Here is a 15,851-nt window from a genome sequence, read left to right on the forward strand (position 1 = left end):
CTGCCCCTGGTCATGTGACTTGTGCCTGCACTTTAGGAGAGAAATGCTTTCTGGCAGGCTGCTGTTTTTCCTTCTCAATGTAACTGAATGAGTCTCAGTGAGACATGGGTTTTTACTATTGAGTGTTGTTCTTAGATCTACCAGGCAGCTGTTATCTTGTGTTAGGGAGCTGCTATCTGGTTACCTTTCCAATGTTCTTTTGTTTGGCTGCTGGGGGGGAAAAGGGAGGGGGGTGATATCACTCCAACTTGCAGTACAGCAGTAAAGAGTGATTGAAGTTTATCAGAGCACAAGTCACATGACTTGGTGCAGCTGGGAATTTGACAATATGTCTAGCCCCATGTCAGATTTCAAAATTGAATATAAAAAAATCTGTTTGCTCTTTTGAGAAATGGATTTCAGTGCAGAATTCTGCTGGAGCAGCACTATTAACTGATTCATTTTGAAACATTTTTTTCCCCATGACAGTATCCCTTTAAGTTATATGCTCCCACACTTGCTGTGCAGTCACAGACTTATTGAGGTATCAAAAGATCTGCTGGTGTAGAGTTTTGGCAACCCCCACTTTTTGACCACACCCACAATCATTTTACACTCTCTAGCCATGCCAGTATAATCGTTAAAGAAAATGGATAAAGGGCATATTAACCCCAGACATTCCAGAATAATCACTAAATAAAATGGATATTAACCCCAGTTGTGCCAGTATAATTACTATTCAGCATAGTAACCCAAGACATGCCAGCATTAAAAAGCATGCCGTATCTTACTCCAGGGCACATCGTTTATCTTGAAGCTGGAAGAAAACTTGAATCAGGAATTCTTTGAAAACAAAGAAGAGGGTCGTCTTTCCTCAGCTCCATGCACAGCTTCTATATGCTGCTTTTACTAAAACAAAATAGGCAGCATTGTCACATTATTAGGAACAGATCAGCGGAGGTTTGAACATGACGTTTATTGCGCAATGGACCAACTAATAGGCAAAATCATATAAATACAAAAGTAAAGGGGAATATATATCATATCTGAATACAGGTTTAGCTCTTCACATGAAGAGACCTTATCAGGAAAATGAAATATAATCTTCAGCCTACGGAAATAAGGCATTTTTAAAATAGAGTTATATTGCAACTATAGAGGAAGCAGACATCACAGCCCCCAAGTACCTGCAGTTCTCATGTTGGTGCAGCCAGGGCGCGAGGTAGAACTATAATTCTAATGAATGGGGTTCAGTGTTGGCATAGTGGTCTCATACCTCACTTCTTCCAAGTAAATAATCTATATGCTTTCCACAACAGAGGGCAGGAACTAGACTACACCACAGCAATAACACTGTATGCAAAAATCGATTATAAGCTTATGTACACTCTACCTTTAAACAAGAGTAAAGCACGTAACGTTCTTGACACGCACGCCTGCGTTCTCTACGTTTTCGTGCGCCCGTCAGATCGCTTTTCTTAGGTTGTCCCTCAGCAGCTTCCGTCTGTCAGACATATTGTCCCAGAGGAGCCGGGAGAGGCCCTGACAGACCGGGTGCAAGCATGGGTGAGACCCTTGTAGATTTAATATTCGAGCGGAGTAATAACAGCACTGAGTATTGTGCGTACATGCCTGGGTAAATGTTATTCGACCTGGGTCAGAGTGTGTGAAAGTTAAATAACAGGGATCCCCACCGGGGTAAATGTGACCCCACCCTGAGAAAGCCAGAAGTGGGGCCATGGCTGTAAGAGTTACAGTGTTATATGTTGGGGGACGTCCTTCTAGTTTTATTTGTAATGTCTCCTCGGTGGAAGATTGAGGGTATAATAGTAATGGGCACTTTCTTTTGGTGTTGGAGTTAATCCTGAGGAGGTTTCTGCTAATACTAATGCATATGAGTGGCCGCTAAAGCCTGCAGCTTTTGTTTCATGTTCCTGCATGTTTACTAGTATCGTTTTGTTGGTGTATGTATTATTCTAGGAAATCTTTATTTTTGAGCGACTGACAGCTTCCAGTAACACAGAGAGGAGCAGATTTATCAAGGATTGAAGTGAAATCGAGGGAATTTTCAAAGTTGAAAAATTCTAAGTTCGAAGTAATTTTTGGATATTTAGACCATCATTAGGCTACTACGACTTCGACCTTCAATTCGAAGTAAAAACATTTGACTGTTTAACCATTCAATAATAGAAGTACTGTCTCTTTAATCAGCAGCGTTCCTAGAGGGGGCAGGCCCTGGTGCGTGGCGCACAGCCGGGCCGCGCCCCCTCCGTACGGCGCATTGACAGGGTGATTACAGTGGTGTGCGGGGCTGCCGGGGGGCCCTGAGGGGGTGCGGGCCCTGGCCTGCTCGCACCCCCTGCTCCCTCGGTAGTTCCGCCACTGACTTTAATACTTCGCCAACTTAAACCTGCTGAAGTGCTATGTTACCGTATGGGGACCTTCCAGAGCATATTTCTGCGTTTTTTGTATTTGAAGGAAAATCGTACGATAAAATCGATTGAAAATCCTACAAATTCGGCTTCAAATTTCGTAGTATTCAATTCGATGATCAAAAGTATTTTCCACTTCGAAATTCGACCCATGATAAATCTGCCCCAGAGAGTGTATGTCTGGGATTTCTCAGAAACCTACTTTTGCCACCTTTATAGGGAATCTTTCCCAAATTTTTTTGCATGATGAATATATAATTTCAAGCAACTTACCTATGTATGTATGTATGTATGTATATATATATGTATATATATATATATATATATATATATATATATATATATATATATATATATATATATATATATATATATATATAATTAGAAGAGATGCCAGCACTCGCATAAAAAACTGTTAGGATGCCTGGGTGCACGATCAATAGATTCAGCATACAATACGAAAAAAAGGATCAGCACTCACAGGACTTAAAAAATAATACATTTATTGAAAAATTATGGACTAACGTTTCGGCCCTCCCTAGAGCCTTTCTCAAAGTATACTAACAGTACAATTGTCTTAAATACACTTACTGGCGGGAAAAGCAGCTAAATTGACGGACATACTTCATCACTAAATCCGCAACCTATTCAAACAAACCCACATTAGTAGTATTTGATAATCCATAAGTTTTAAAACCATCCCCATATGGCTATATTAAAAAAACTTTGTCATCTTGTAACATATTAACAAATGAAGTTAAAACCAAAGCAACATGTAACACTATCTACTTTGTAGCAACATTGTAACATTCCCATGTAATAGTATACCCTGCATGAACGGCTCAATTGCTTGTTACATTAATGCTAAAAATTGAGAAGGTGTTTAAGAAGGGCCAAATATTAAACACCTTCTTAATTTTTAGCATATATATATATATATATATATATATATATATATATATATATATATATATATATATATATACATACATACATACATACATACATACATACATACATACATACATACATACATACATACATACATACATAGTCCCACAGTACCAGCACTCAGACAGATGTAGCCAGCGGTGCACGATCAATAAAGCATGTATATTTCTGCAAAGGATCAGCACACACTGTTATAAAGTGAAGTAGTAGTGTTTATTTCAAACAAAACACATTCTTATTTGACATTTCGGTCCCACCTGGGACGTGAAAAAGGTGGGACCGAAACGTCGGATAAGAATGTGTTTTGTTTGAAATAAACACTACTACTTCACTTTATAAACAGTGTGTGCTGATCCTTCGCAGAAATATATATACATATATATCTTCATTTACCAGTGTTTGTATAGCTGTCTGTGAATACATATATAAATAGTACATTGGCAGTTCTGAATGGTAGATTCATTTTGCATACACTCCAGAATGAAAAGCAAACAGTACGACTGTCATTTTTGTTCCTCTGGATTTGTATTGCTACAAAGTTGTAACTGTTTAGTATTGTTTAAAATGCTACCTGGCTACTCTTCATGCATTTGATTGCCGCTGTTTCTTACAGTTCCATACACTCATATTGCTGAGTGGCAAGAGCTGTTTCCCACTTGGCAGGGGGCGTCACAGTCCTCATGTAGGCTAGACACGGGTCACAGAACCAGCTTGTCAGTCAGTTCTCCCCAAAGTTAAGCCATGTCAAAGGGTTGCAAATTTCTAAGTAACTCCCCTAAGGAAGGATTGATTGACCCACATGTTGGAAAATCAGCAAAAGGCATATCCGAAAAGGAGGGAATAGGTAGGGATGTACCCTCTGTTGTTAAATATAAGAATATAATATAATAGAAGGTCACCATTACCACACAACGCTTAAGTTTTCATGTGATTATCATAATTTAAAACAGGGGGTGCATTTTCTATTTTCATAGCTTTTGGTTTTTCATAATCTACCATGCTTATTGTATAATCATTAAGCACTCTTTGCAACAGATGAAATCAATCAACTTTTTTTTTTCTAAAGATATATGTTACGTTATTAAAGACTGTACATCAGAAAAATAATTCACGTGAATTTGAAGAGCTTAAGATGTCATTAGATGTATATGGGGACAGGCAAGAAGTGATTAGGGAAAATAGGTATGGTAAAGTATTGGACAGCTTATCCTAAATAAAACAAGTTATCTGTCTGTTTATGAAATGTTATACCCCCTATTGTAAATTATAAGCATATTAGAAGTCACCAAGGAGTTTCATGACACTATAGGGGCACAAGGCACCTTAAAGGAGAACTAAACCCTAAAAATGAATGGCTAAAATGCCATGTTTTATATAGTGAACTTATTGCACCAACCTAAAGTTTCAGCTTGTCAATAGCAGCAATGATCCAGGACTTCAAACTTGACACAGGGGGTCACCATCTTGGAAAGTATTTGTGACACTCACTTGCTTAGTGGGCTCTGAGCAGCTGTTGAGAAGCTAAGCTTAGGGGTCGTCACTAAGTATCCAGCAGAAAATTAGGTTTGTCTATAATATAAGCTGATGCTACAGGGCTGATTATTAAATTATCATGCTAGTTGCACTGGTTTCTGTGCTGCCATGTAGTAATTATCTGTATTACTAATCATCCTTATATTGTGACATGTCTATTCTATGTGTACTGTATATTGTGAGATAGTCCCTAAGCTCAGTAAGTGACAGCAGCACCGAGCATGTGCAGTGTATCAGCAGAATAGAAGATGGGGAGTTACTGGGGCATTCTTGGAGACACAGATCTTTACTGCAAAAGGGCTGTGGTTGCCTTCGGTTGGTACAGAAGCACAAAACATAATGTACAACATTTCTAAGCTAATTCTTTAGTTTAACTTTCCGTTTCCTTTAAGTACTTGATGTTATATTCATTGAGAGATCCCAGATTTATATTCTAAATACTTTTTATGCAAAAAAAAAAAGTTGCAATGCTCAGCCTCTCTTCTCTTAAAGGGATAGTGATATTTTCCAATTTTAACAGGAACGTGCCACTACTAACTCTACCACTGCTAATCTTTTCTAATGTATGTGCCCCACCCTGCTTCCTCCCAGCTCACTACTTACTTAAGGTGGCCATAGACACACAGATCCTATCGTACGAATCGAGGATTCGCACGATTTTCGGATCGTGTGTGGGGAGTGCCGACAGCTTTCGTCCGGCGGAGATCGGTCCTTTGGTCAATCGGTCAGGTTTGATCTTGACATGACCGATCCCGCTGGAGCCCATGGCACATCGTAATCAGATCGTTCGGAAAAATCAGATTACCCCCGATACAGCCATGCTTGTTAATGGCATATGGGGGAAAGATCCGCTCGTTTGGTTTGTCGCCAAATGAGCGGATCTTTGCGTCTATGGCCACCTTAACTTGTGTTGCTCTCTGTTGCAGCTGTGAGCTTCCAAACAGTTCTTCCAGTTCAGTTTTTTCTTCAGACCCCAGAAATATACTAGATTTATTTTCAATTACATTCCATTTCTTATTTTTTTACAATTTTTCCATAATTTAATTATAACGTTTATTGTTCCTGTCAGGTGCAGGTTCTAGCACTGCCATGAACCTCCTGGATATCTTGGATATATTTGTTTCCTGTTATCCCTTTACTCTCTTGAGAGTACAGCTCACACATATTTACTTCCTAAGAAATGTAGGATTGGCTTTATTTTTATACAGCCACCCAGGTCTGGACTGAGAGTCAAAATAGACCCTGGTACACAGAGGCCCAATCAGCCCACACAGAGGCCCAATCAGCCCACACAGAGGCCCAATCAGCCCACACAGAGGCCCAATCAGCCCACACAGAGGCCCAATCAGCCCACACAGAGGCCCAATCAGCCCACACAGAGGCCCAATCAGCCCACACAGAGGCCCAATCAGCCCACACAGAGGCCCAATCAGCCCACACAGAGGCCCAATCAGCCCACACAGAGGCCCAATCAGCCCCCACCAGCCCACTGACTTTCTATGGCACCTTATAGCAGCCCCTCTGGCATTTGCCAGAGCCCACAGATTGCCAGTCCGGGCCTGCAGCGACCATCTGGAGTCAGGTGCCCAGTTACAGAAGGGGGCTCCAAGAGGTCTAAAGGTTTGATTTGTGTGTTACAAATGTTGCAAGGCTTGTATGGAGTGTGTGCTGTTTTGGTATAATTGGGTATGGCCAGGTGGATCAGGAGCATGACAATGTGTGCATTCTCTTTTATTGGGGGCCCTATTTGTTTTCAGGGCTCAGGTGACTTATGGACAAGAAATTGGGTCTCCCTGGGGGAATTACTCTGATATCTTAGTAGTTTTAGGTCCTCATCATTTATATGTTTTAGGTCCTCATCATTTATATGTTTCCTTCATAAAAGTTTGTTCTTTAAATATGCATATTTGGCTAAGCTATAGAAGGTGGAGGGAAATGTAAACTGTCCCATGCTTCAAAAACCATCTAGACACCATGGCAAGCCCCGGAAAGGACAACAGTCGGATGAAGAGCTACAAGAACAAGGCTCTGAACCCTGAAGAGATGCGCCGGCGTCGTGAGGAAGAAGGCATCCAGCTCCGGAAACAGAAGAGGGAACAACAGGTACAGATTGCATCTTATTACAGTTACTAAGACGGCGCCCAAACTTTTGTACATGCTACATTTTTGCTACAGTATATTTTTCCAATTTAAGTTCAGCAAATAGTAACTAGGTATTTTAATTTGCTTTTCCACTTAAGACTTTAGAATATACTTCTACTGAAGCATTCAGCTCATTTGTATAATCCATGATATCAAGAGAAGTAATATTCCTTACACATACATTAAAGTAGAGGAGCAGTGCTTTGCAGGGGTCCATGTGATTGCCATCCACATAAATGGAAAGTCTATTCCAAGCAATTGGTCCAGCTTCAAAAAAATTCACTCGTTCACACTGCCTGGCAATGTTCTAATTCTTTTCATTTATTATAGATAATATATAGTCTCTGAATGGAGGCTGCAAAGATACTAACTTTATATAACAATAATACTACTTTTGTAGTACAAACATACTACCCAGACCTGTTGCAGTCAGCCGACAGACTGCTGTATCTTTGTAATATGCATCAGAAAACTTTTTCATTGTTGCTTTATGAGTTTAATAATTACAAACATGTAGGCATAAAATTGTGAGTTAGATATCAATAGGTGTTCTGAATTGATTGAGCAAGTAGAGTGTGCAGTTGTGTAACTGAGCTTTTGTTTTTCCCATATGTAGCTCTTTAAACGTCGGAATGTGGAGTTGGCTCCAGAGGATACCGCCATGTTTGACGGACCACTGATGGATTCTCATGTCAGCTCTACCACCCCTGGGGTAGATCATAAGAGATTATTGTAGCATTGTTTAAAGTCACAGATGTTTTGTGTTGTCATTTTGTGTGACTTCTGTCATTTTTTGTGACTTGCTTCTTTAGGATGGAGTTATTACCCGCGAGATGGTAGCATTACTTCTCTCTGATGACCCTGACCTACAATTAGCTACTACACAGAAATTCAGAAAGCTCTTATCCAAAGGTTAGTAGTGAAAGTATTTGAATATTACATTTGCTGTATGTGGACCATGAGAGACGAGGACAGGCAATAATGAGCACTGCTCAAAAATTGGACATTGGAAAGCAGGAATGGTCTGGCAACTATTAAATACATGCCTGTGAAAATAATTAATGTGCTACAATTTTATACTTATAAATGTAACCATGCTCTTAATAAGTTGTTTAATATTGTTAAACTAACAAATATCATGGGGAAAATAGAATATATTGTGAGATACTTGGGGAAAGCTACCTTTAGCATTTGATTCAGGCAATTAAAAGGCAATACGTGTTTCTGTGAATTAAAAGGCAATGTCAGTGAATACCATAATTCCTCTAGGTGGCCATAATTGCTGGTTTATTGTTATTTTGAGGGTAACAACTGACTGACTTTACTTGGTACCAGGTAAAAATGTTCTGTGGAAATCACTGATTGTTAAGATCAAATACTGTGCTATCTTAGTTTGCAGCTACATAAGACTGCCTTAAAAAAACCTCAATATTTGTTTCAGAGCCAAATCCACCAATAGATGAGGTGATCAATGCCCCAGGAGTAGTAGAGCGATTTGTAGAATTTCTGAAGAAGAGTGACAACTATACACTACAGGTGTGTGAATCATAATTAGTTTGAAAAAGCTGTAGGAAAACTTAAAAATGTATTTTAAAAAGGTTTCGGTTTTAATGGTTCCATTTGCAGTTTGAAGCTGCCTGGGCCCTTACGAATATAGCTTCTGGAACCTCACAACAAACCAAAATCGTAATAGAAGCAGGGGCAGTTCCAATTTTCATTCAGCTGCTAAACTCTGACTATGAAGATGTACAAGAACAGGTATGAATTCTGAATTATCCATCCTTTATGTAACATCATCCCTTTTCTCTTAATGTTTTCAGTACATTTTTCTATTTTCTGTTGTATTTTATACATGTTCTGATCATTTAACCTTTTAAACAGTGATGTTTTTTCCCCTGTTTCCCAGGCTGTTTGGGCTCTGGGCAACATTGCAGGTGACAGTTCAGTGTGCAGAGACTATGTTCTAAGCTGTGACATCCTTCCTCCTCTTCTCAAGTGAGTACTGAGGATACTTGGTGTGTACAATATTTTGTGGGCCATACAAGTTTGCAAGGTGAGAAGTGCAACTAAGTCTTGAGTATGCTAAGGAAAAAATAGAATATATTACGTGCCCTGGTAGTCTGGAGCAAAGCCATGTTAAAAAAGTATTTTGGTTTTGCCTGGCTATACTCTCAGTATGGTCAGAGGTTTCCCAATTACTGAGTAAGATATTGCGCAATCCAATACCGCCTGATCTGTGTACCTTTCTGCTGGGCAAACCATTTCCAAAGATCTGCAGATCCACCCCAAACTCTGATTAATCAAATTCTAACAGCTGCCCACCTCTCCATTGCAGCAAAATGGAAAACCCCCCCCCCCCCCCGCTCTCTCTACTTTAGCTGGAATTAAATGTTAGGTGGAAGCTAACAGGTTATTTGAGTTGGGCATCACCAGGATACATAACACTCTTTATTTCTTAGAAACCGGTGAGCCCTTTGGAACTTTCAGCGTCCAAAGACTGAATCTCCATTATGTTTAATCTGTTTATCTCTGTTTAATTGTTATTACTTCCAATATTGAAACGAATGTTTCTTGGTAAGAACTTTTCTCTTCAGCCTAGTTGTCAAGATTTAGTAGCCACAGTAATGGTTAATCCCCATACACTGCCAACCCTATGAATAATGATTGTTTGATGACACTCCCTGACTTCTGTATGAGATATGTATCGCTGTATTAAATGTGTATTCTTATCTGCTTTGTTTAATGTAAAAACATAATTATTATATTTAATAAAAATTAGTTATTTAATCAAGTATGATATTTTATTTTCTGCAACAAACAGGAAGTACAATAATATCAAGAGCATAAAATGCCCACTTCCTAGATGCATTAATTCTACAACTGATATGAAATTAAAATAAATTATATGAAAATAGAACTATAAAGGCCCAGGCCTGGCCCTTTGCTGGGTCTTGTCAAATTTTGAAAGGATATTATGCTTACCAGTTTGTATGACTTTTCTTTATGAGAAAAAACAGGTTATTCCCATGTTCTAATTTCTTTGTTCTAAATGCATTGCTTGCTTAAGCTAACATTTTTCCCTTGTTCATAACTATATAATTGGGTCACTCATTTGCCACTTGCAATTAGAACAGCGAAATAGAAAATATGATGGGTTGCCATGAGATACTGCTCAGGTGTAAATTTGCCCAGGGTTGCTAAATGAGCTTCAGTAACATTAGTTTACCAGCTGTACATTGTGGCATACTATATTTTATTGTTGCAGCATTATTGCATCTGAGAATGGAGCTTTTGGAAGATGTTCTGTGGTTAGTGATTTGAATTTTAGCCTTGATATTTAACAACCTTTTGATGACCTTGCACATCTATTTGCACACACTGAGAATTGCAGGCACGTTTATGCTGTGATGAGGTACACTACAGTGTTTGCTGTAGCCATGGTTGGAATTTGTTCTCTTTATATTGAATGGGGCATGGATGTTTTGTACAGTGTATATTAAACTAAGCCGTTAACAGTACAATGGATAGTAAATAGATATGAAAGTGGAAAATATAGTATGGTATGTCAAAATAAATAAATATATATATATATATATATATATATATTTATATATTTATATATATATATATATATATATATTTATATATATGTATATATATGTATATATATATATATGTTTTTTTTTTTTTTTCCCCTCAGTCTCCTTACCAAATCAACCCGTCTCACCATGACCCGAAATGCAGTCTGGGCCTTGTCTAACCTTTGTCGAGGAAAGAACCCACCTCCAGACTTTGACAAGGTTCTCTGTCTTCTATTTTTAATTTTCCTTTTCATGATTTCTATCCTGTAATGGTTCTGGGTTTGCATGCAGTCTTTATTTGGTATTGATTGTATTGTTTCTTTTACTTTCCCCTAAGGCTTATGCCCTTCCACAGGCATTTCGGTGCCGAAACGTGAGTATGCATTTCAGCACCGAAATCTGGTTCATGTGTCTGCATCCGGGCTGACGCAGTGGCTCTGGATGCCATTACACAAGACTGATACAAGCAAATAAAAAACATTTGTAATATAGTTAGTTTGCCAAAAATGTAATGTATAAAGGCTGGAGTGACTGGATATCTAATATAATAGCCAGAACACTACTTCCTATTTTCAGCTCTATAACTCGGAGTTAGTCAGCGACTTGAAGGGGGGCCACATGGTATATATTTGGTCAGTGAGTTTGCAATTGATCCTTGGCATTCAGCTCCGATTCAAAAGCAACAAGTATGATCCATGTGCCCCCCCCTCAAGTCTCTGATTGGTTACTGCCTGGTAACCAGTCAGTGGAAGCCAAGAGAGCTGAAAAGCAGGAAGTAGTGTTCTGGCTATTCAGTCACTCCAACCGTTATGCATTATATTTTTGGCTAACTAACTATATTAGAACCATTTTTTATTTTGCATAGCCTATCTATTTACCCAATTTTTATTTTTGTACTGAAGAATTCCTTTAATGTTGCAGCGTGTGTTGTAACAGCGTGTGTTATCTCTGTAGGTGTCTCCGTGTCTTCCTGTGCTGTCTCGTCTTCTATTCAGCAGTGATTCAGACCTGTTAGCCGATGCCTGCTGGGCGCTTTCTTATCTCTCCGATGGCCCTAATGAGAAGATTCAGGCGGTCATAGACTCTGGAGTCTGCCGCAGGCTAGTGGAGCTCCTAATGTTAGTATGTAAATGGGGGTGATGCATAAAAAACCAAGAATGTGCCAGTGTATTATACTATATTTAAATATAGAAGGAATGTGCTGAAAAGGTGACGTTTTTTAGTTACTTAACTGAACATTTCTACAAAAATGTCCCGCCATCTGTTCCACTTCATGCTGCCTCCTTACCCAGGCTATGCAGGAGAGCCAGTGGCACTCCTCTCACTGCACTGTAGGATAGAAACCAATCGGCAGCTAAGCTGACCTGGCGGAGAACTGAAGCTTCGCTTTGTTTGGTGAATGCAGGTCTGTCATTGGCTGTCCTCAGGCCCAGGCTGGCTATCTGTGGGGTCTGACAGATGCCAGAGGGCCGCTGTAAGAAGCCAAAAAAAGTCACTGTTTAGTGAGCTGGAGGGTGCTGTTTGGACCTTTGTGTCCTTGGGATGCCAGGGCCTATTTGGACCCCAATCCAGACCAGGCTGTCCCCCTCGTGCTTCTGTTAGGACACACCCACCTTTCATTTGAAACATGGACAGGGACTGTAGTAGATCTATAGTGAGCTCCGATAAAAGGGGCCTTTTTTAAATGGAATATTAACTTTTTGCTGAAAATAAAACCAGCACCATATATTCAATATTGCCTACAGCATTGGGATGTGTTTTAGCTATGCTGTATGTCTCCTTTAAAATCAGCTAGTTGGAGTCAATTATTTATTTTTTTCTTCCTTAGGCACAATGATTACAAGGTGGCTTCTCCAGCACTCAGGGCTGTAGGAAATATTGTCACTGGAGATGATATCCAGACACAGGTAAAGGAGCATTGATGTACATGTGACCAGCTAAAGTGAAACCGGTGTGACCAATTTTGTTCCAGTCCAGAAGTTATTCATTGATTAACTGCAGTGACTGAATGAATAGCATTTGTATCACTATTATAAAGCTTTTTATTTCCTTTGTTAAAACTTTCAAATTTAATATAACTACCTTTTTGCAGGTCATCTTAAACTGTTCAGCTCTTCCCTGCCTCCTTCATCTTTTGAGCAGCCCAAAAGAGTCCATCCGGAAGGAGGCCTGCTGGACAATTTCAAACATTACTGCTGGCAACAGAGGCCAAATACAGGTATTGAGCATGGCTGACCTTGAATGCCATTACCAGATCTCTTTAATTTGTATGTTACTAGTTGATACCTAAACAAAAGTCCAACTAAATAAGTGTTTCCCATGATTTAAATACAAAATTATTTAATGTAATGCGTCTCTCTTAACTATCCCCACCCATATACTGCTAATATCAGTTGCCACTTGTGTATTTGTGTGTGTTTTTTTAAACTATTATTATGTATACAGAGCATTTCTCTCATCTGTCATTGCCTCTATTTTTCTTAAAGGTTGTTGCTGATGCAAACATTTTTCCAGTTTTGATTGAGATTTTGCAAAAAGCTGAATTTCGAACCCGAAAAGAGGCTGCATGGGCAATCACTAATGCAACATCTGGTGGCACACCAGAGCAAATCAGGTATGTCTTGAAGCCAGATACATTTCTAAAAAGAAATTCAAGCAGATGATAGAGGATTTTATTGGTGTAATCTTTTGTTAGGTACCTGGTGAACCTTGGCTGCATTAAACCTTTGTGTGACCTTCTCACAGTCATGGACTCAAAGATTGTTCAGGTTGCCCTAAATGGACTGGAAAATATACTACGGCTTGGTGAGCAAGAAGCAAAGCATGGAGGCAATGGTATCAACCCATATTGTGGACTGATTGAAGAGGCATACGGTGAGACTGACTGCTAGACTTGTGTTTTGTCTGTGGGTGAGGCTATAAGTGCTCCACTGCAAAAACGCCACTTTATTAAGAGCAGATGAAAACTAAAGGGTAGCAAACAAACTTTTGTTTTTAAGTTATATGCATGTTAGGTAACATCCTAGTCATGTATATAAGCAGGGGTGTGGAGATGGTACATAAATCCTCATTTTATGATCCCTCCAACTCCTGTTTTTAAAGGGACAGTAGCACCAAAAACTGAAAGTGTATCAAAGTAATTAAAATATAATGTACTGTTGCTCTGTACTGTTAAAACTAAGGTGTTTGCTTCAGAAAAATGACTATCATTTATATAAACAAACTACTGTGTAGCCATGGGGACAGCTCTTCAAGCTGGAGAAAAGGCAGAGGTTACATAGCACATGACAGATAAGCCCTGTCCAATACAATGGTGTTTTATTTGTTATGTAACTTGTGCAAACACACAGCTTTTACTAGTGCACGCTAACAGTACATTATATATGTTAATTACTTTAAAACGCTTTCTTATTTTGGTGTTACTGTTCCTTTAATATTTTCCATGTTATGTACACAACATACAAGGCATTTTATCACTGCCAAAGTTAAAAAAATATAAACCATATACTTTGGTTACGCTAAACCAAAGTTAAACTACAAATATACAACTATATAAATTGAACCTGGGATATAGCTGTAGAATAGTTGTTAAATACAATTTGAAACAGAATTGTTTCTTCTGTTTCCTCCTTCATAGAAGCGCTTACATCTGATTTGATTATTTTCAGTGCTTGTATTTAAAGTTATTAGTATCTCCGTCTCCAGATACCCAAAATTGCTCCCGACTCAAATTCCGCAGCTAACAAGGGCTAATATTTTTTTTTCTTTTCCATGGCTAAGGTCTTGACAAAATAGAGTTCCTGCAGAGCCACGAGAACCAGGAAATCTACCAAAAAGCATTTGAATTGATAGAACATTACTTTGGAGTGGAGGAAGATGACCCTCAGCTGGTCCCCTCTGTTGATGAATCTCAGCAGCAATATATCTTTCAGCAAACAGAAGCACCTATGGAAGGATTTCAGCTCTGAACAATGATCCGTTGGACAAGCTAAGCCCTTGCCTCCATATTCTCCCTGCCAACAAGAGAGGGGGGGGTCAGGAAAATTAATCAGGACATTCTTTCCTTCACCTCTTACACTCATGCTTTATTCATGCAGAGTAAGCTGTGATTCTGTTGGGCATTTGAGCATCTGCATATGAACTCCAGAGTCAACCAACTCTTTTTGCAAGGTCTATGTATACAATCCACACTGACCCAATGCTGAAACATATATGCTTCTTTGAAAGTCTTTATTTTTTGAGTTTCTTTTCTTTTTGTTTCTGTTTGAAAAAGAGACTGATTGGAATCAAACGCATCAGAAATGAGTGCGGTTAGCATGTTGCCCTTGATTTGGGGTGAGATGCAGAAGGAATTGTTCTCTTGGTTTTTCTTTTGTTGTTGGGAAAAATTATAGATTTATTTAAAAATAAAAAAAAAACGAAGTGAAAGGGAGCGCAACATGGTAAGAGGTAATCTTTATCTTTAGAGTATAGCTTCATTTATAAGAGAATACTTGCTGCTATCTATTGAAGTTAGCAAGTGTCACTACACAGGGTGGACTATCAGGAGCAAATTGATCACAGCTGTAAAGGCTTGTTTGACATGGGACGGAGGTTGCAGTGCAAGTTCCTAATTGCCTTAAATGTCCTTCCTGTGCTTGGCTTTATTGAAGGTAACCGGTTTTTCGGGACTTCCTGTTAATTGCATTCAGAGCAGAACAATAACATTAAATTATTTTCATCAAGAAAGAGTGTGTGACTTCATGGCATAATGCCTAGAGACGTATGGTTTTTGAGTGAAAGGCAATTTGTTTCTTGCAAGTAGTGTTGCTTGCATCCATAATTTACTACTGCAATAAACTGTGGCCTGTGCTGATTTGACATATATAGCTACTCCTGATGAAATGCATGGCATCGCCTGTGTGCCGACACACATGATATATAGGCACGAAAACATGTATAACTATTATCCACTGTGTGTCTGCTGTGCCTGTCAGTGCAGAAACACATCCGCTTTTTTCCACCTACAGAGAAATCGCCTTACTGTTGCAATGGCTTTAAGGAGAAGATAATCTAAAATCACTGGGGGTGGTAAGTTGTTAGGATCCCCCCAGTGATTTTAGTCACTTGACCCCTACTGTTTGCTGAGCACCACACCCATTTTTTTTCGGCCTTCCAGGTGTCTCCTGTGCCAATTTTAGTTGCCTACATTTGCAATACATAAATCTCAGACAAAGTTACGTACTTTTGCATG

At 39.1% G+C, this 15,851-nt stretch overlaps 1 protein-coding gene across 2 annotated transcripts; it reads left to right on the plus strand.

Annotated features, from left to right (window-relative positions):
• The first annotated feature begins 1,388 nt into the window (after positions 1-1,388).
• Positions 1,389-15,346, plus strand: kpna6.L (karyopherin alpha 6 (importin alpha 7) L homeolog). Of its 2 annotated transcripts, none has more exons than XM_018246737.2 (14): positions 1,389-1,545; positions 6,865-6,998; positions 7,654-7,749; positions 7,850-7,949; positions 8,479-8,573; positions 8,664-8,795; positions 8,944-9,032; positions 10,738-10,837; positions 11,573-11,736; positions 12,447-12,525; positions 12,711-12,836; positions 13,105-13,232; positions 13,314-13,492; positions 14,399-15,346. In XM_018246737.2, the coding sequence occupies exons 1-14, from the start codon at positions 1,542-1,544 to the stop codon at positions 14,584-14,586; spliced, it is 1,614 nt and encodes a 537-aa protein (XP_018102226.1). In that variant the 5' UTR covers positions 1,389-1,541; the 3' UTR covers positions 14,587-15,346. The 2 variants fall into 2 exon arrangements, with proteins under 2 accessions (XP_018102226.1, XP_018102228.1); XM_018246739.2 differs by having other exon boundaries at positions 11,573-11,718.
• The last annotated feature ends 505 nt before the right edge of the window (positions 15,347-15,851 follow it).

Source organism: Xenopus laevis, chromosome 2L, assembly GCF_017654675.1.
Source record: "Xenopus laevis strain J_2021 chromosome 2L, Xenopus_laevis_v10.1, whole genome shotgun sequence".
In the NCBI taxonomy this organism is placed as follows: Eukaryota; Metazoa; Chordata; class Amphibia; order Anura; family Pipidae; genus Xenopus; species Xenopus laevis.